Here is a 20,823-nt window from a genome sequence, read left to right on the forward strand (position 1 = left end):
TGCGGGTCCATCTGAATGCCCTCCAGGGAGATGATGTAACCTAAAAATTCAGTGGTGGCCTCGTCAAAGATGCACTTCTCTAGTTTGGCGTGCAAGTCATGCTTCTGTAATCTCTCCAAGACAGACTGGACATAATGGCAGTGCTGCTCAGGGGTCTCAGAATACACCAGCATATCATATCCGTGACATAAACGTAGCCTTAATCATGAGCTAAGTCTTCCTTGCAGCTTTTAGGTTTGCTTTGATGAGTGGCTTAAATTTCTCTGAGGCCAAAAGATTGGGCACTGTTCTTAGTCCTAAGTATAATATATGAACTAATTCTCTACTGATGAAACATCTCTGTAGTATTGTTACATCATTATTCTCTTATTCTTCTCTTCCAGCTTCCTTGGTTACATTTACATAATTATTCCAACATCTAGTTTGGTAAGAAGAAAAGAAAGTTGGGCTTGTTTGTCTCAGTGGGAGTTAACTAATCCATCTTAAAATAATGATGACAAAAAAGACCATATCTGCAAGCAGAGCTTCCCTGATTCTCTTTCTGTGCCAGATGATTACTGCATTGGAAGTACCTCTTGATCGTAAGTATTAACTTGTGAAATAAGCGTGTTATAATGGAAGATAATGACAACATCTAAAACCAAACACTGAGAATGTATTAGCAAATGATGGAGAATCTATGTATCAAAACATTTTAATCATTGTTTACTTTCAATTTATAATGTTTTAAAAGAACTGTACAAATAAAATGGCCTACATTATAATTATTAGCCTGATGATGACTGATGGAAGATTTCCATAATTATGACAAATTTCTAAAAGTATCTATTATAAGCCGGGCTGGTATTGTTAAGGTGGCCCAACACTTCCCATTATAAGACCCTGTCTTCAGTAGTTTAATACTTTGCTGAACTTTGACCATTTTGGCTGAAATTTTCCATTCCATGTTCAATGCCTGGTGTCTGCCTTAGGTTGGATTTTTTTGGAAAATTTCAACCTAAACAGTTCAGTCATTTTCAGGAACAGGCTGGAGAAAAATACATTGTTTCTCCCATGGATCATTCCAGGGAGGAGGTCCTGGCCCAGGACTGGCAAAGGTAATTAAGAGCCGTAGGCGGCATAGGGGGACAGCTTCCCCAGGGCCAATCCTCCCCTTCTCCCTGTTTGCAGGTGGGAGGGGGGTCGGGGTGCAACAAGGGAGGGCCAGGGGGCTCAGATCTCCCCCCTTTGGCCATAGACAGAGAGGTGTGGAAAGCCGGCGGGAGGAGGTCCTAGTTTCTTCAGGGAGCTGGGAGGGAGATGAGAGGGTAGTGGGGGAGAAAGAGCTGCAAGCAACCTCCTTAATTCCTACCTATTTTTTTTTCATAAATATCCCAAGGTTAGCATCTCTGCCCCAGGCCACCTGGCACCCCAGGGAGCAGGTCACCCTGTTAGAGTGGCATTTCCTAAATTTGGAATGCTTGACTTTGCGACCTTAATAATGTTCTTTTAACAAAGGTGTGTGTGTGTGAATGTGTGTGTGTGTGTGTGTGTGTGTGTGTGTGTGTGTGTGTGTGTGTGTGTAAAATACTAAAAATAAACTACATAAAAGTAAAAGTATCAATTCAGTAAAGAGACCTAAGTGTTATGGTAGATATCTCAATGAAGATCTCTGCTCAATGTGCAGATGCAGTCAAAAGAGCAAACAAGATGGTACAATATATAAAGAATAGGATGGAGAATAATACGTAAAATATTATAATGCCATGTAGAAATTAGTGGTGCAGCTTCATCCACAGTACTGTGCAGTACTATTCGTGCCATCTCACATGGGTATTTCAGAATTATAGAGGGTTCAGAAATAGGTAATGAAAATGGTTAGGGACATGAGAACCTTCTTACATGTTGAGATATTGAAAAGGCTGGGATTGTTTACCTTAGAAAGAAAACAAATAAGAAGGGGCATAATACAACTATATAAAATAATGAATGGTACGAAGAAAGTAGATCTGGAGCTTCTGTTCTCCCTGTCTCCTAACATGCACAAGGAGATGTTCAATTAAATTAAAAAATGGCAAATTCAAAAGTGATAAAAGGAAATAGTGTTTTCTCCTGGGGCATTCTGTGCCAAAAAATTGAAAATTCTTCACGCAGTATTTCAAAATTCTGCAAATTATATTTGTCAAAATAACACTACATAATCACACCAGTGTCAGTTATTTTGGTAATTTATTTCAAAATACCTGTCAGAAAGTATGTCTGTAACAATACAGACACACACTAAAATTCCCCCAGGAGTAGAGAGTTAAAGAAACCCCTATGAAAACCCAGTTCCTGTTTCTCTGCCCCCTTTCCTCCCCCCCAGAGCCCAGCCATGGTACCCCTCCAGCCAATATACCCAAACCTCTCCCTTGCAGAGCCCAGTTGCGGGGCCCCCCTGGCCCAGATACCTCCCCCCAGAGCCCAGCCACAGGGCCCACCCTTGCCCAGATACCCCCGCGCCCCCCAGAGCCCAGACATCCACCCTCTCTCGCCCCCAGAGCCAAGCCGTGGCTCCCCCAGCCTAAATACCCATCCCAGAGCCCAGGGATCCAGAGGGTGAAACAGCCTGATGCTTGGTCCCAGGCTTGCATGGAGCTTCCTGCGTGCTGCCGTCTCCTTCCCTGAGGATGTGCTGATAACTGCAGCTGCCAGGAACCCTCTAGCTTTCTCCCCCTCCCCCCAGCAGTGTCTTCTATGTGTGAGCTGGGCTCTGTCTGGTCTAGTGGCCCCTAGTGGTGGCCCACAGCACTGAAGCCCATTTCTGTGGGGGAAAGGAAATTCTGCGTGCACAATGTTAATTTCTGCAAAATTCTGCATTGTGCAATGGCACAGAATTCCCCCAGGAGTAACTGTTCCACATATGTAATTAGACTGTGGAACTCACTGCTGCAGGAAGTTGCTAAGGCTAAGAACTTAACAAGATTTAAAAAGGAATTGGATCGTTATATGGATAAGAATAATATCCAGAGTTGTTGTAGGTAACGCTAATGACAATTTTGGAAGGGGTATGAAAACTCCATGTTTCTGGGTTTACGACAATCTCTAATTATTACAGACTGGGATGAGACCTAATGTGGGGGTGCAGATAACCCTACATCTATCTACTGTGGAGTTCTTACACCTTCATCTAAAACATCTGGTGCGGGCCATTGTTAGAGACAGGACATTGGACTAGATGGACCATCAGTCTGGTCCAGTGCAGCAATTGCTATGTTCCTATATTGAACACTTCCGTTGATTATAACCACGTAGAACAGAGAAACCCAGTTTAAATCTAGTCATATTTAACGGAAAATTTAACAGATGTTAATTTTAAGACAGGGAAACTCAAACTTTGCTACACCAAGGGTTATATGGGCAATTTGCTGGGAGTCTGAGGTAGATTCCTAATTGGTGTAAAACAGCCCCCTTCATCTTCGAGCTAGTGGTGTAGCCTGCAGGGACTAAAAGGCAATAAGGTAGTTCTGCAACTTTATTCAGGGCATTCAAGGCGTCTGGCTGCACTTCCATTTTGAAGATCAGTATGGTCATGGGCCATGTTTCAGAATTCTGAGCCACAAGTTCCCCCTTAGGTGCTATGCCTGTCTTAAACCAATTGTCTGAAAGGACAATTCAGGACCACTGATAACAGGGATTAATACGTGAGCAAATTCACTGATGTCTCTAATCTGCATGGTTTCCTTTACCGCAGTGTTGTCTGTAATAAACAATTATCTACTGTAATGATCTTGGGGTTCATTAAGCAACAAACCAATGAATGAGAAAGGAATAAAATTTTTAATAAAACAAACTAGAGAGATTCTGTGGTGAACTGCTGTACACAGCTACATAATGTTCTCATTGCCAGCTTCCAGCTTACATCTCTAAATTCTTATATTCATAATACTGTCCCTTATGAGGGAGTGTCTCTAAATTATAATCTTCCACAAACATATGTCTACATCCACTACTGTAAATGCTTGTTTTTCTTTAATAACAATACACCTAAATTGCAAGCATTTCGGGTTTTTCCCTACACATTTCCCAAATATTTCAAACTAATGACCTTCATTTCTATAACAAAATCAATATATCTAAATGAGACTGGACTTGTAAATGCCCTTACAGCACTACATTACTAAACTGCCGTTCTGTGATTTTTAAAGCATGAGGTACGAATGCCTGTGTTTTCTAAGTAGAATTTGTTTCCCTGGCTCTTTAATTTTACACAATAAAAAGAAAAGTAATTCAATCCCCTTCTTAGGTTTGAAATGTATATAGTTTATTTGAATGATTTTAATGTGCCCATCACAGTGGTATCTGGGCACATGAAAGACCGTAAAAGCAATGCTTTAGATTAGATTAACCTGCCTTCAATAGACAGCACAAATGGACCTCTTACCTATATAATGCCAGCTCTTAACAAGAAAGAAGTATGCCCTCCTACCTTGACCTCAGTAATTCTGTCTGAGTATATAATATAGAGGCAGGGATTTTTCAGCTGATACAGATAAATATCCATTAACGAAGAAAACAAAGAATCTGAACAAATGTCTGTAGCTAAATTATTGTTTTTATAAATAATGGTAAAAACAATCAGAAAATTCTTAATTATCTCAGTGTGACCAAGGGATGATCAACAGTGTAGGTAATGAAAGGTAGTTTTAGTCTTTTCATTCTCTGAAATATTATTGAAGATGGGACCATATGCAAAGTAACTGATATAAGGATGAGATCATATAGTGTAGCATGTGACAGGGAAGATTAATTGTACTTTTCAGTTATTTTTCAAATTGAAATTAATTGCCTGTCTGTGGAATAGAGTTAGATGCTTTTGTGTTTGTAAGAGTTATTTTAGCTTTAAGCATTTCCTTTGTATTTCCATATGGTCATATGGGTAGATTGATTTTGGCTGCAGCATGAGGGCAATGCACTCTATTAATTCTGATTTCCTGTCTCCTCAATACTTCCAAATCAATGTTCTATGTCCTTTTTAGGTCAATGCCACATACCATGGTTGACATTAAAAAGTGAGCATTTCAGAGCAGTTTCCTATACGGTGGAATCTGAGCTACTGTAGTATTTCCTGACACAATGGGAAATGTTTTTAGTATTTCAGATATTACACTGTGGTAAAATGTTCTCTTTATAAATGACCACGTATATATCAGAGATACTTACCTTCCCTCTCTAAGATGCTAAGTTTCTTCTTACTAACAAATGATTCTCTTTAATCTTTGTTTGCCCATTCACCTGCTGATTCTGATGGGGGGAAAAGCAATACTTCTCAAAGAATGTAAGTTTCTGTCCACAAAAAATAGATAGTGAAAAATAAAATGTGTGCTGCTTAAAATTAATACTTATTTTGTTGAGCATTAAGTGTAAAGTCCAAATAATGTGGATCTGGTATTTGTTCACAGTTGTGTTTGCTGTGGCTAAATGTTTTGTGCATGCAGTGTTAAGAAAACACTATTGTATACATGTCAGCTTGAAGGTATTTTTATAAAATAAAACATTCAAACACAATTTGATTTTACTTTACCTGAACAGTAAGAGTCTTACAATTTTTTTTTTAAAGCAATTTGCTATTGCTACTTTCAGGAGTAAAAACATTTGGTGAAACTGAATTCATTGAGAGGTGTGCATGCATAAGGCAGGGACAATATGACCCACTCATTTTTTTATACCTCTGATGGTGGAGAAATTTTTATTTCTTTTTAAACAGTGCATACAGTAAATAAACTAGGTCCAGTCTTCCTTCAGGATGCACTAACATGGACATTGTGCCCATCTTGAGTCCAGTGAGTTCAAGTACAATGGGACTCCACATAGGTTTGAATGTTTTCAGGTCTTGATGCTGGATTGAGGTCTTATATGTGCATCAGGTGCTATCAATATACTGTATTACAAAAGTGCTCAGATTGTACCCCTTTTCAGACAGCACTTTTGCCATCTTAGAACACTGGGTATACTGGCCCTGAGAACTGTTCCTCAGAGGGGAAAAGAACTAGCCTCTGACTGCTTCTCTACAGGAACATGTGAAGAGTCATCATCCTGGGAAGAAAACCTCCCAATCACTTTCCTGTATGCAGTGAGGAAGGAAAGGAGATGCTAACCCTGAAGGACCTGTTCTGTTCTATTCTATATAGGGTATTATACTATGCCATGTTACCATGGTATTTGAACATATCCACCTTGCTATTCCAGGAAATGGGGATGTTCAACTCCCACTACAGCGCACTGGGAAGTATATCCTGGAATGGTTGGCCCCTTGTGAAACCATTTCTCTTTCTCTTTTCAAGATATGTATTAGCTAGTCAAATAGAGAAATATGCATTTGCAATGAGTTAATGAAAACTGTCCAAAATTTGTAAAAAAGATTAGCTCTCAGAATTTCAGTACCTTCCTGTTAGTGGGACAGTTAGGGCCCAGTACTGTGAGGCACTTGAGCACCTCCTGTGAGATGCTGTGCACTCTCAACTCCCATTGTTAGGATCAGGATCCTTGTTACTAAGACTTCTTCTAATTTTGAGGTACTAACCAACTTCTAGCTGGAAAATCATGCGTAGTTGTTTTATGACTCCTTTGCAGCATGTTTAGTGCAATCTTAAGGTCCCAGTGCTACAATTCTTACATACAGAAGTGTCCAAGAGGAACTTTATGGTGAATATTTTTCTCAGTGAACATTTTTTTACCTATGTAAGGGTTTCAGGATGATACCCTTACAGATCAGTTCAGATAATTCAGTGGTTAAGTGTATACTGGGGTGTACATGCTTACGTGCACAATAATTTACATTTGTTTTCAGAGGAATTTACTCTGGAAAAAAGCAGAATATGTGAGGAAGTCATAGGCCAAGGGATTTCATTGACTTTATTTATTTAAAGCTGAACATATTCAGGGATAGAACTCTGAACTACTGTAATGATACCCTGGCAGCCACTGTAGTGTAAAACAGATTGAGAGTGAGATATGCAGTAAGACATTGATTGTCACTGTCTGCAACTCCTTTTTTTGTCATGAAATTTTGCATTCCTTTCTGTGCAAAGAGAGGTGCAGTCAATGGTAAATGATTGCGAATTACTTTCATAGATTGGCACCAACTCCTTCACCAGGAGAATGAGTTTCAAACCATGCCAATCATTCTTGAGCACTTGACTGACCCGGACATCTCTTGTTCATCCTTGGGCAATTCAGCAAAATGGATATTCCTTATTATTTTATGGAAAAGGTAGAAAATGCAAAATCCATTTTAGGTTTGTTCGGTACTAGGAGAATAAAATGGAAAAATTCTACAAGTGCTATTTTTGATACAGAATTCCCAAATGTGTCAGTATCTGGATATACTTATTTTTCTAAACACTTAAGCTATAGTCAAACTTTCAGGTACAAATTTATGCAAAAATTCTTTTACTCCTGAAATGTAGTTTTCCTTAAATCATACCTCAAGTGTGAATTAGTCATGTTACCACTGAAATTTAGTGCAAACTGGACTCCTACTTGGAGTGTTCGAAACACATCCAATGTTTATAAACTGAAAACAATGTACATCACTTTTGATTGGTTTGTGTACACTGAAGAGAGCTCTTTTCAAGTGTAAATTGGGGCTCTTGTTTGTTTGTTTTGAAATATTTGTTGGCTTTAAGGATTCAGGTGTCCTTTGACTTCACAAATATTGAATGAGTATATCTGTAGTATATTAAACAAGGAACATCCATGAAACCTCTTGGGAAGGGTCTTCAGTTGTGGTAAATCAGTACAGCTTCATTGAAATGAATAGAGCTAACCTGATTTACAACAGTAGAGCATCTTGCCTTTTGAATGCAAAGGATACTTTAATACCAGTTTTTTGTTGCTAATTTTGTCTTTTCTGCCTATAACACTGGTGTGTTGGTACCTTGAAAATATCATTGTTTCTTAATGTTTCTTAATTATGTTCTGCAATAAAGTATCACAGCCTCCAACAATAACTCAGCAATCTCCAAAAGACTACATTGTTGACCCTCGAGAGAATATTGTAATACAATGTGAAGCAAAAGGAAAGCCACCTCCTAGGTTAGTACTACTTTTATTGTTTTTGCAGTTACAGAAATAATGTAGAAAATCTAGAATAACAAATATGAAAACTAAGAGGAAATGAAGTAATTTTCTAGACTAACACACAGCTTTAATCTAAACTAGTAACATCAAATCAGTGTGAAGTCTTATGTTTACCATCCTTGTTATTTTTATAATAGTAATAATATCTGCATTAAGTGAGCCCTTCCCATGAAAGTGCTGAGGACATTGTACTGAACAACAGTACCATAGAAACATTCTAAAAATGTATAGCGTTACAATTTTGAAACATCCTCTTAAAGTTTTCACTAGGAAAATCAGTAAGGGGATCATTACAGTAAGAGGAGTAGTCAGCTGTACATGGGGGGCACTACAAAGCATATCATAGCACTGGTCTGATCACCTTCCATCCTTGGATATCCTGGTGGAATTTCTAAAATGCAGGTGGTGTATGAGCACACATAACTGCTAGAACAAGGCTGAAAGTGGAGGTCTCAAATTCATCCATGGTCTGCACCATTATTTGCTTGATTGATGTATTCCATGATTTCTAAATTGTACAATTTTGTGAGCAAAATGCAATGAGCTAAGGAATGTGTGTCAGCTTAAACTTGGGTTTCCTTGATTTTCTAGGTTTATTTTATAGCTTTCATATTACTCAGAGTATATTAGAGGCAGAGGTGGTGGTGCTGCCTATAGTTAAGGCTCTCTATAATTCCATTATAAGACCCTCTTTTCAGTTGCTTATAACTTTACCAATTTTTAATAATTCTGGCTGAAATTTTCTATGCTACATGTCTGCATGTTAGGCTGAATTGTTTGCAAAGTTTCAGCAGAAAGAGTTCAGCTGTTTTCTAGAAAGCGGGGGAGGGATAGCTCAGTGGTTTGAGCATTGGCCTGCTAAACCCAGGGTTGTAAGTTCAATCCTTGAGGGGGCCACTTAGGGATCTGGGGCAATATCAGTACTTGGTCCTGCTAGTGAAGGCAGGGGGCTGGACTCGATGACCTTTCAAGGTCCCTTCCAGTTCTAGGAGATGGGATATCTCCATTAATTTATTTTATTTATTTATTTAATGAGGGTAAGCAAATATATATTGTTTTGCCAATGTTAAAAAAAAATCTTACAACTTTTATTGAGAAGCTCTAATTCCCTCCAGTTTTTAGAGTGGGGTCTTGAAAATATTCAGGGATGTGACTATGGGATCAAAGAGAGGTTCTTTTTGGTGTCCTCATGAAAATCCACCTGAATTTATTCAGTTTATAAACATATGAAAATTACCATTTGTCTATGTTCAGTAGAGGTTTGATAGAGGCTGGAAGTAAAGTTCACCAAACATTTTGTGTATTGAGCATGCTCCACTCACAAATGTGCTCTATGCAAACTACACTAAGCATTCTTCACCCCACAGAGCTCATAGACATACTCCAACCCAGGGCTGAGCAGGACTTCTCATGGAATTGTTCCTTCTGGCATCTGGGGGCAGTTGTGATGCTGGACACCAGACCCAAGAGCAGGGAGACTTTCTCTCCTGTGCTCTCAATGTTTTTATTGTAAGATGTTTTTAATGTCACACGTCTGTTATAGAGTACGGTAGCATCTCTAGAGTTAATGCTGCACCAGGATTTCTATTTTAACAGAGGTAATGACATTCTCTAAAAACTCTGTGTTGAGTGAGATGATGAATTTGTAATGCTTACTGTAGTTTGTAAAGTGCTTGAATTTTCTAGTGCATTTTCCAAAGGAAAGCGGGGGAAGGGGGGAGGGAAGAAGTGATGAGACGGGGACAACCTGAGTTTAGTTATGCCTATTTTCATAGGCACTATGTGACCAAATATGTTTTTTGATTGAGCTAATTGACTTGATACAATAGGTCAAGCAGTAGAGGCTCAACTTTTAGATCAAGTGGTTCTGGGTTAGATCCCTGCAGACACAAATGGGAATTAGCACGGCTATGGAACTCTGAAGTTTGCTAGGGAGAGGGTTAGTGCAATGTACCTCTTTGTCCCCTGCTATTGTATAAACCAGGGATTCTCAAACTGTGGGTCCCAAAGTGGGCTGCAAGACTTGCTGGAGCCTGGGACCAAAGCCCGAGCCCCACTGCCTGGGGCCAAATCCCAACAGCTTCAGCTCTGGGTGGCGGGGCTCAGGTTACAGGCCCCCCTCCTGGGGCTGAAGCCCTTGGGCTTTGTACCCCCCCCCCCATCTGGGGTGACGGGGCTCAAGCTTTGGCCCTCACCACCATCGCAGCAGGGCTTGGATTTTGCCCAGCCCCACCCCCCGGGCCCAGTGGAGCTCAGGTGGGCTCAGGCTTTGGTCCCCTCTCCTGAGGTCGTGTAGTAATTTTTGTTGTCAAAAGGGGGTCGCAGTGCAATGAAGTTTGAGAACCCCTGGACTAAACCATAGATTGAGGCTTCTGAGTGTGCTACTGCTTCTAGCTAACAAGCTGTCTTTTTAGGTCAAGCAACAGAAACTCATGCTTTTAATCTCGGAGTTCCAAGTTCAGGCTCCTACATTGCCCATTCCACACCTATCTATCTGAAGCTAAAATTGAACCCCATCTACCTTCCACTCGTGGTGCTCATGGATTACAGAAACTCTCCTGCACTGTTCAACCATAGGAGGACATACCACAGTTTAAGCTGTGTGAACCCTGCTGAGTTGGTTGAATTTCACTTGTACTACATGTATTTAGATTTATATGTAAAAATCTCACTAGTAATCAAATATAAATGTGCAATGTATGGCCGACTTTTGTATGTTTAAGGGTCTGATCCTGAGAGGTAATGAGTATCAGCAGCACCCACTGACTACACTTGGGGTTGTATGTGCTCAGCACTTCATGAGGTGCAGCCATATAATCACGATCCTAGCATTGTATCAATGTATTTTTGGAAGTAAGAGAATATATATTATGAATGCATTTTTAGAGCAGTAGGAGTGGCATACTGTGGATCTATTTCTTTTCCTGAAAAGAAATCTTTATGAATTGTAATACTGTACATTCTCAGCAGCTGCTTTACAAAACATCAGTTGTTTTAGGTAACACCAAAAGTAACAGATTGGTTATGGCCTACGCGAATGCAAAATTTAATGTATAGAATCACAACTGTTTGCATTAGAGTAGTGAAAAGCAATCAAACCCACAATATTACCTTTTTATTCACTCTGGTAACTTAAAAAATGGACAAACCAATTAAGAGACATGATCTCCTGCTGAGACCTTATATGACACATTTCAGCCCAGAACAAATTCTTACAGGGCAGTTATAAACCCTTTGAATAATGGGGTTTATAATGGAAATGCTAATGCAGCTTTAACAATATCAATTCTAGCAGATTTCACTGTATCATCTTTAGTGGAAAATGAAAGCATTTTTTTCTCTGTGATTAGCTTATCAATCCTTCTGTGTAATTTTATAATATAAATATTATAAATAATTTATAATTTGTAATTTTAAATAATATAAATAATATATAGCAAAACTGCTGACCTTAAAATGGCATCTATTAACGAGTGTAGCCAAGTCTTTTGTCTCAAAGCATGTGTGTTTATTACTCATTTCCCAGTTAAATAATTCAAATATATTGTTCTTAAGCCACATTTTTATGCGACACACAAAAATCTCTATGTATTAAGAGATTTTCTGAAGTTATTTTTCTTGTTTTTTCCAAATCTTTAGTAATTAGTTTCCTATTCTTGTATTTATGATTCTAGTTTCTCATGGACCCGTAATGGAACTCATTTTGATATAGATAAAGATGCACGGGTAACAGTGAAGCCAAACTCAGGAACCCTTGTAATAAACATTATGAATGGCGGAAAGGCAGAAGCATATGAAGGAGTATATCAGTGTACAGCAAGGAATGAACGTGGAGCAGCAATTTCCAATAACATTGTTATACGCCCATCCAGTAAGCGTAACTCTAAAATTCATCAAACCTGAAACATTTGTACTTATTTTTTTATTGTGAACTTTTTGGTTAATTATTTTCTTTTTTCCTTTCCTTTAAAAAAAAAAGACATCTTTTTAATCATCAAAGCGATCTTGTTAGAAGGTAATTGTACAGTTTCTGATATTCTAGTTTAGTGCTATACTGCATGAAAAGCTGCCAATTTTCTCCAAAGTTCCTTAGTAAGTTAAACACCCAATATGTTTTCCTGGTTTTCAGTATGTCTGACTCATTTGTCATGTTTAAAATTGGACAGTGTATAAAACATTACAATTAGAAAAAAGAATTGTAAATCTTTAACATATTTCTGTGATGTGGAGTACTTTTTTAAAAAAAAATCTGTTCTTGCAAAGTAATTACTTTTTTTTTCTTTCTTTCTTTCTTTCTTTCTTTCTTTCTTTCTTTCTTTCTTTCTTTCTTTTTTTTTAAACAAACGCCTAACATGGAGTATATTGAGACAAACACACATATCCCTCCTGTCCCCAAATCTTAAAATTTATTGTGGTATTATATTGTCGTACTTTTCAAACATCACAGCTCTTCAGCGCAAATGTATTTTCTTGAGCTCCTCTTATTTTTACCATAGTCTTTGTTAAATCTCTCCACATGTAATGCCATTTTAGAACTGTCTGACTTTGTTTTTTCTAATTGTATGCATTGCTTTTCTACATTATCCTGAATCAAACTTGTTAAATGTTAGTGATTACCCAGAAGAATCCCTTTCTGTTTGATTATTTAGAATAAAGCAATGATTCTCTAAAACGTATAAACAACAATATAATGAAACCTTTCTTTTTTCCAAAGACAACACAACTACTCAGAAGTAGAAGTTATAATCCGTGTACAGTAAATGTCAGAAGACCGTTCCTTTTAAATTATGTTACATATATCGTTCTTTCGTGGGGTTCTGGAACTTTATCAATCCAGAGTGTTTATGAATGTGAAAATTATCTTCTACAGGATCCCCCTTGTGGACTAAAGAAAAAGTAGAACCAAAACATGTCAGAGAAGGTGATCCTCTAGTACTTCACTGCAGCCCTCCAGTTGGCTTACCACCACCTATAATATTTTGGATGGATAATTGTAAGTTTATATTAAATCTGCATAAATAACATATTTCTTGACCATTTTTATTACTGTTCTAAGTAATTTGTAATTACTTATGAAAAATTGCAGCAGACAGTGTAGTTACTCAGTGAGGATAAAATCCAGTCTCTCCTTGTGCAAGGCTGCACAGTTCCACAGAACAGGAAGGGCCATGCCAGCAGAGAGGCTGCTCATGAGCAGTGGGTGCAAAGAGGGTTAGGGGCTGTCTGCATGTGTCTTGTGGTTTTATATTTGCTGACGTATTTTTGAGGGGAGATAAGGAAGCAGCTGAGAGCACTTACAAAGAGATGAGACATTACAAAAGGCAGAAGGTAGGTCACATCTGGGGTCCACAGATCACTAATGTATTTCTTTATGTATTATAATGAAAATAAATGTGCCCTTGTTTTTACTTAGCTTTCCAAAGGCTGCCTCAAAATGAAAGAGTTTCCCAAGGTCTAAATGGAGACCTTTATTTTTCTAATGTAAAACCAGAGGACACTCGTGAGGACTATATTTGTTATGCGAGATTTAATCACACTCAGACTATACAGCAGAAGCAACCTATTTCTGTGAAGGTGTTTTCAAGTAAGTATTATTTTTCTTAATTATACATTTATATTGTATTTATCTAGATTTTTCACTTGCTGGCCTACAATTAAGTAGTTGTATGTGACAGAGAAATTGTAATCTTCATCACAATAAATAAGAAATAATTCTATACAACTTTAAAATATTAATATCCAGTTTTCTTTATAAATACTTGGCAAAAACATGAGCTGTCCTAAATAATACATGCTGTTTTACTTTCCATGTTCACCTTTAAAGTTTTACGTTAAATACTGAATTTTTCCTTTTCAATAATATCTCACTCAGTTCACCTATATTTTGTAACATTTTACTTATTTAAAAATTATAGTATGATAAATACTGAATTTGAATTGGCAATCCTATGTGCGTACACCAGTTCATAATGATCATGGCTGTTCAAATGAATTAATCAGCAGACAGCTGCAATAACATATTGCTTTCTGCTTGTATTGTTAAATCGACTTGGCCATAGAGATTCACGTTTGATGCCCAGTAATCTGATTTACCCCACTTGTATGCATTCTTCATGATATTCTGTTTATTTCAGTGGATTCATTGAATGAAACTATATCTGCTAATTTGAGTGACACTGATTTTTATGGTGGTGAGTTATGGTGATCCCCACTGGTATTCCCTCTTTCATAGTAGAATTTAGTTAACTAACTTCACCTCCATGGCTACTTACCTTTGACTCCCCTTTCCAATTTCTAATAAATATATCCATTAGTACTGGTGATAATATACACTTTACAAAGGGACGGCACAGTGTGATCCTTTAAAAATACTTAAATAATTTTGATGTAATGTCAAAAATATGACACACAACAAAAATCTCAGCTTTTACAGCAAATGAATCCAGTCACACTGGCAGATTTTACAGATTATTTGTCTAATTGCTTCTGTATTATGCTGTTCATTTATGTTTTTCCTCTAATTTAATTGGTAAGTGGAAACGTTCATTATCACTGGGACTAGTCAATATTACATGCTATATCATAAGCATTAATAGTAGCTTTAAATATTTTAACAGATGCTCTTAATATTTAATAATTTACTTAATATACTATTCATTTTTAATCTGTTTCATAAATGTAAAACTAGATTGAATTAAAGTCTAATACTTTTAAATGTATTTGTAAAATTAACTTAAGAGAAACAAAATTCTGGATATTTTTGTTTTAATTAACTTTAATTCAGTCCGTGTTGAATGGTCTGTTTTTCTACATTGTGGGCCATATCCTCAACTGGTATAAATCTGCTTAGCTCAGTTGACTTTGATGGAGGTACACAAATTTACATCAGCTGAGGATCTGGCCCCACAATTTTACATTCTATGTGATGGATAGAAAATAGGTTAAAATATATTATTATTTTATTTTGTTTATCTTGAGGCCTTTTCCATAACTGAGGTTCTATAGACACTAATCCTCAATTACTGAAAACTAAAATATCGCAGGAGCATGACAACTTTTAATTGTCTACATAAAATTTAAATTTAGTTAGAGAGCAAACCATAAGGGTGGGATTTCTGCAATAGGGTAATAATGACCTGCAAATAGAATGACATATCGAGTACAGTTATTAAAAATCCATTCAATTGGCACATGACACAAGGCTGCAGAAGTCAATTTGCCACGATTTTTCACAGCCTTGAGTGGGTTTTTGCAGTGCATGAAATGGGCAGATTGTTTATTGTAGTGTGGCCTTTTTCTGTGTTCCCCTTTCTCTGTCTCTTTTCCTTCTGAAGAGGCACATTTCATATACCAGCATTTGAGATGCTCTATGTACATCCTAAAATTATTTTAATGTGTTCTTTATGACTTAATTTAGCAATAAATCCTATGTCCAGATAAACAAGGCATATACATCTTTATATTGCTGCCCATATAAAAAAATACCACAGCAGACTACTGTGTTTTAAGCTATTATAGTAGAATACTGGAGTATTTTTATAATGTTTATTTCGAGAAAACAGTCTGATCCGATTTCTGTATCATTAATATTTTAAAATGGAGTTATGAAATACTGTAATAGACTTTGAATTAAATCAAGAAGTTCCAAAGGTTTTAGAACAGATATAGTAATCTGTGTATAAATTTGGGTTTAGATTTATGTCTATATATTGGCCATGTTATTTAATTTTTATTATTGTGGAGAAAGCACTTGATCATATAGTTCAGGTTTTCCGAAACATTCAAATTAAAATTATGTCTTAAAGGGACAAGACATGGCTGAAGTTTATGAGAAAAGTCCTTTGTGGACTGGAAGATTCTGAGCAAAACATATTTTAAACTGCAATATATCTTGTCACTCTCATTATGTTTTTGAATACAACAGGTTTAATTTGGTTCAGTTTTTTTCTGTGTCTTATTTGTGGTGTTAGTGGAAGTACAGAAAACATCAGATGTTGAATATGATTCCTGCAATATGATTCCTGCACCTTTGCAAAGCCTAATTGAAGTGTGTGGGGCTCTGCACAGATGTAAGGGTCCGTATGAACCCATCACATTGCAGAATCAGGGCCTATGAAAGTACAATATCGAACAGGTTGGCTCTTTTTAATGTATGTGTCCAATATTACAATGTTTCTTATGTCCAGATAGGATTCTAGTATGCTGAGCAAAACCCTAACCCTTTGTAGCTCTGCAAATTCTTACAAAAGGATTTTTGAATTAAATGAACAATACACAGAAAAACTCCTGTGCTAAATTCTGGAATGCCCATATGCATGAAACTGAGCCCTCATTTTAATATTAATGTATATGCTATCATCATACCTGACTATAAATATATTTACTGTCAGTATTCATATGTATTGGAAGCAGATGGATTTTTGCCGGGTTGGGAAATATGTTTGAAAAATATCTTTCTGATTGTTTTCATTATTCTAATTTTTTTTTAATCAGCCAAGCCATTGACAGAGAGACGACCAACTCTTTTAACTCCAGTGGGGAGCACAAGTAATAAAGTGGAACTAAGGGGAAATGTACTTTTGCTGGAGTGCATTGCAGAAGGATTGTGAGTTGCTTTTTCAATCAAAATGTTCTTTAAATATAAAGGTAGAAATACTGAGAAATATTTCAGAAAGAACATCAGTGCCGTAGAAAGTACTCATAGCATAATGCTAGATGTCATAATGATAGACGTTGTTAGATGCACAGAGACAAGCAGATAGAAACTAAAAACCGAGGTGTTTGTTTTCAAAACATGACACATATATTTGGATACTGATAGATTAAAAACATATTTAGGACATAAATGAAACAACCCTTATTATGCTGGCCAATCTTTACACATCACAAAACTGCTGCACAAACTCAGCAATATTGATTGTTTATGTACAAGAGAGGCCAGATAGTAGAATAGCATGGGTGCTTCAGGCTACACTTGGGATGCATCTGCAGAGGTGTAGGGAAGAGTTTGTTATGTTCCCTCTGCATGCCTGAATCAAGCCAATGCTCGTGTTCCCTCACATTTATGATAACTAAAGTCTCCGAAACTACAGAGACAAGTAAGAACCTGCTGACTTGATCTTCATCTACACAATAGCTGGCAAATCACTTGTGTGGGAAACCTTAGGACCACATTCTATTCCTATCTCTGGCTTTTCTTTGTAAATTAATTTGTTAATTGGTATGTATTTATGTTTCTTTATTATAGTGTTTGGTGGCCCCCACTAGTACCTGTGTGCATAGGAAATCACAAAATAATACTTTTATCAATGAGTCTACCAATTTGATAAATGAATTTTACCTAACACATCCGCTTTTAACTCTTAATAAGCAATTGGCAGAGAAGGGTACATAACTGATTTGGTGCAGAACTAGAAACATTCTATCACTTGTTGAGACTTCTGTGGTTCCCCAAGATCAAAAAACAGTCAGTGGCCCATGTTAGCATAAAGTACACATGATTGCATCAAAATGGGGTAAAATTTTGAAATATTAACCAAGTACATTGTGTCATCATGCATTTTTCTCTCTTGTCTAATTTCATGGTGGTTTTTTATTAGTAGATAACAGTGCATGTGGAGCCAAATTCTGCTCTGTTAAGCTGTTGTAAATTAGGTTCTTCTAGTTAACACCATCACTACTGAGAGCACATCGTACTGTATATAATTTTGGATAGTAGATTTCTAAATGGATATCTGCCTTGAATTATTTATATTTGAGAGGTGACATTCTACTGGAGAAACAAATATACTTTTTTACGTTTAAACATTTTAAAATATATCTCCATAAGTTTGGTCAGCTCACATGTGGTGTTAAAACAAACAATTTGCTATTAGCATTTCAAAATCTCAATACACTACAGATCATCTGATATTTTAGAGGTGGGCCCAGAACTTCAACTGCACTGAGTGCATCTGAAAAGAAGGGGTGGTTGGCCTCCCCGAATACAGGGGCTGCTCTGCGATGGGTTCATCCCCAGCACATTTAGGCCTGGTCTACACTACGAAGTTAGGTCAACGTAAGTCACCTTGTGTCAACCTATTTGTGCATGTATCTATGATCAAATTTATTTCTGGATAATGTAAGTGCCCTGCTACAGTGAAGCAGTAAAACTACCTCCCTGAACAGTAGGGAGCCCTAGTTGACCTACTGAGGTTGATAGTGTGAGTGTAAACCAGGGGTCAGCAACCTTTCAGAAGTGGTATGCCAAGTCTTCATTTATTCGCTGTAATTTAAGGTTTCGCATGCCAGTAATACATTTTACATTTACAGTGGCCAGCAGATGGAACCCCAGACTGGCAGTGGGCTGAGCAGGGCCGGCAGCCGGGACCCCATGCTATAAAGCGGGACCCACTCAGTCCGCTGCCAGTCTGGGGTTCTGTCCGCTGGCCCCTGCCAGCCGGGGTCCCAGCCACCAGCCCCGCTCAGCCCACTGCCGGCCTGGGGTTCCGTTCATCCAGGCCGACAGCAGGCTGAGCAGGGCCGGCGGCCGGGACCCCAGTCCGGAAGCAGCGTGCCATGGTAAATCAGCTCGCGTGCCACCTTTGGCACACATGCAATAGGTTGCCGACCTCTGGTGTAGACAATGTGTGACCTGTGTCAACCCTAACAGACCTCCAGCAGCTGTCCCACAATGCCCCATTCCCTGCGGCAGTGACTGGTCTGGTTACAGTTGTAAACTCTACTGCCCAGGGGTCACAGAGACAGCAAGCCATTCCCCTACTCCTCCTTTAAAACTCTCCAGATGTTTTTTGAAATGTCTCTTCCTGATTGCCCACCTTTGCAATACACCTATCAGCTCATCCTTGTTGTATCCAAGTTACTGTGTTGGCTCCATGCACTGCTACCTGGAGTGGGCAGGAGGTATTGAATCTCCTGGCCCTGTGGGGAGAAGAGGCTGTGCAAGCACAGCTATGGACCAGCCGTAGAAACATGAACATCTACAAACAGATTACATGGAGGATGCTGGCAAAGGGGTACAACAGGGATCAGCCACGGTGCCATGTGAAAGCAAAGAAACTTCTCCAGGGATATAACAAGGCCAGTGAGCGCAACATTTGATCTGATGGTGCCCTGCAGACCTGTCCCTTTTACAATGAGCTGCGTGCCATACTTGCTGGAGACCCCACCAGCACCCCACAGACCACCATAGATACCTCAGACAAGCCTGATACAGAAACCCCTACTGTGAACACTGAGGAAGAGGAGGGGGATATGCAGCGGGTGGCTTCAACCATGCTGCAAGCCAGGATCTGTTTGAGACTCCGCCTCAGTCTAGCCAGTCCCACCAGGCAAGCACAGATGAGCCTGATGAAGGGGAAGTGATCTCAGGTAAGTCTGTGCATACATCTTTCCTCACAGTGTTTAAATTTAAAGATGGAGCCCATCCCATCCCCAAATTAATAAGTCACAGGTATCAACTTTCCACTGATTTACTCACATGAGAAGAGGTAGAGGTACAACAAACAAGTTGAGATGGCAGCTGCGTTTTCATTCCCCGGTTGGCTGAGGCAAGTGGGACAGGGCAGGATGCGGAGCACTTTGTTTATGTACGTAGGGATGTCCATTTTATCCTCCTGGGAGAGCTCAATGAAACTTCCATGGGGCTACTCTGCAATCCTGTCCCAAAGGTTTCTAGGGATGGCTGTGTTATTCCTTCCTCCGCAATAGAACACTTTCCCATGCCACTTTGCAATGAGTTTTGCAGGCACAATTGAAGTAAACAGGCTAGAGGCACAGGGACCCGGGCAGCTTCTGGACGCCAGTAGTAGCTGTGCTCTGTGCCTTTGTTACCCTAAGAGTGAGATATCAGCTAAAATCACCACCTCCTATGGAAAATAGTGAGAATATTCAGTGCCATTGCCCTGTACTCAGTACCCATGGAATAGGGACTGAAATGTTATTGCTTCAAGTATCAGAAAATCCTTCCCCCCGGCCCCTGGCAGGCCATATTCACCATGGCTGGGGCTGTGCCAAGGCGCTCTAAAGCTGAAGTGTCAATATGCATTTCTTATTAAAATTGTTTATGGGATTGAGGAAAGGGAATTTAGAAACTTATCTTTCCCTTTCTTTTGTGATTGTAAATCCATTGGTACATCTCGGTTTTTATCAGCAGCTTCTGCTATGATGGCCTTGAGGGGTGCCCCCTCCACAGCCCCAGAATGCTTGACCCTGAGGAGGAGGAGAAAGAAGACATGTTCAGAGAGATCCTACAAACCAGTGCTGCATCTGACTATGAACAAAGGGCTTGGAGGGCCAGTATGACTGACAGCATGGAGACGGAAAGAGGACAGGGGAAAGGCCCAGGAATCCCAGCAGGACAAGGAAAGGGAAATGTACCAGGACATAATGTCCAATAAGTACAATTATATGATGGGAGGCAGGGTTCTACAGTCCTGGGGTTCATTTCCAATTTATCTCTTAAGTTCCTAAAGCTCATGCTTCAGGGTTCAGACAGCCACCAGCAGGGGTCTGGAAGATCCCCCTGTCCAACATATTCAAGGAGGGTTTTTTTAATCTTCTTCCTCTAAAGCATTAGGGATGGCCATGGCTGGAGATGGGGCATTGAGTAGGGTAGGGCAGGGATCTGAAGTGGCATAGTGCATTCTCTCTCTCTCAGGTGCTTCGCTGGCTGATTCTTGCTCACATGCTCAGGGTCTCGCTGACCGCCATATGTGGTGTAGA

At 38.8% G+C, this 20,823-nt stretch overlaps 1 protein-coding gene across 2 annotated transcripts in view; it reads left to right on the forward strand.

Moving 5' to 3' along the window:
- Positions 1 to 481: 481 nt before the first annotated feature.
- NRCAM (neuronal cell adhesion molecule) overlaps positions 482 to 20,823 on the forward strand; it is a 121,164-nt gene continuing 100,822 nt past the window's right edge. The window contains exons 1-7 of one of the 2 annotated variants that reach the window (XM_065412614.1): positions 482 to 581; positions 5,279 to 5,296; positions 7,950 to 8,055; positions 11,775 to 11,971; positions 12,971 to 13,093; positions 13,514 to 13,684; positions 16,594 to 16,705. In XM_065412614.1, the coding sequence (XP_065268686.1) occupies positions 491 to 581; positions 5,279 to 5,296; positions 7,950 to 8,055; positions 11,775 to 11,971; positions 12,971 to 13,093; positions 13,514 to 13,684; positions 16,594 to 16,705 (818 nt within the window). In that variant the 5' untranslated portion in view covers positions 482 to 490. The remainder of the gene's footprint in view (positions 582 to 5,278; positions 5,297 to 7,949; positions 8,056 to 11,774; positions 11,972 to 12,970; positions 13,094 to 13,513; positions 13,685 to 16,593; positions 16,706 to 20,823) is intronic. The other variant, XM_065412605.1, reaches the window with a different exon arrangement.

This window comes from Emys orbicularis, chromosome 1 (assembly GCF_028017835.1).
Source record: "Emys orbicularis isolate rEmyOrb1 chromosome 1, rEmyOrb1.hap1, whole genome shotgun sequence".
NCBI lineage: Eukaryota > Metazoa > Chordata > Testudines > Emydidae > Emys > Emys orbicularis.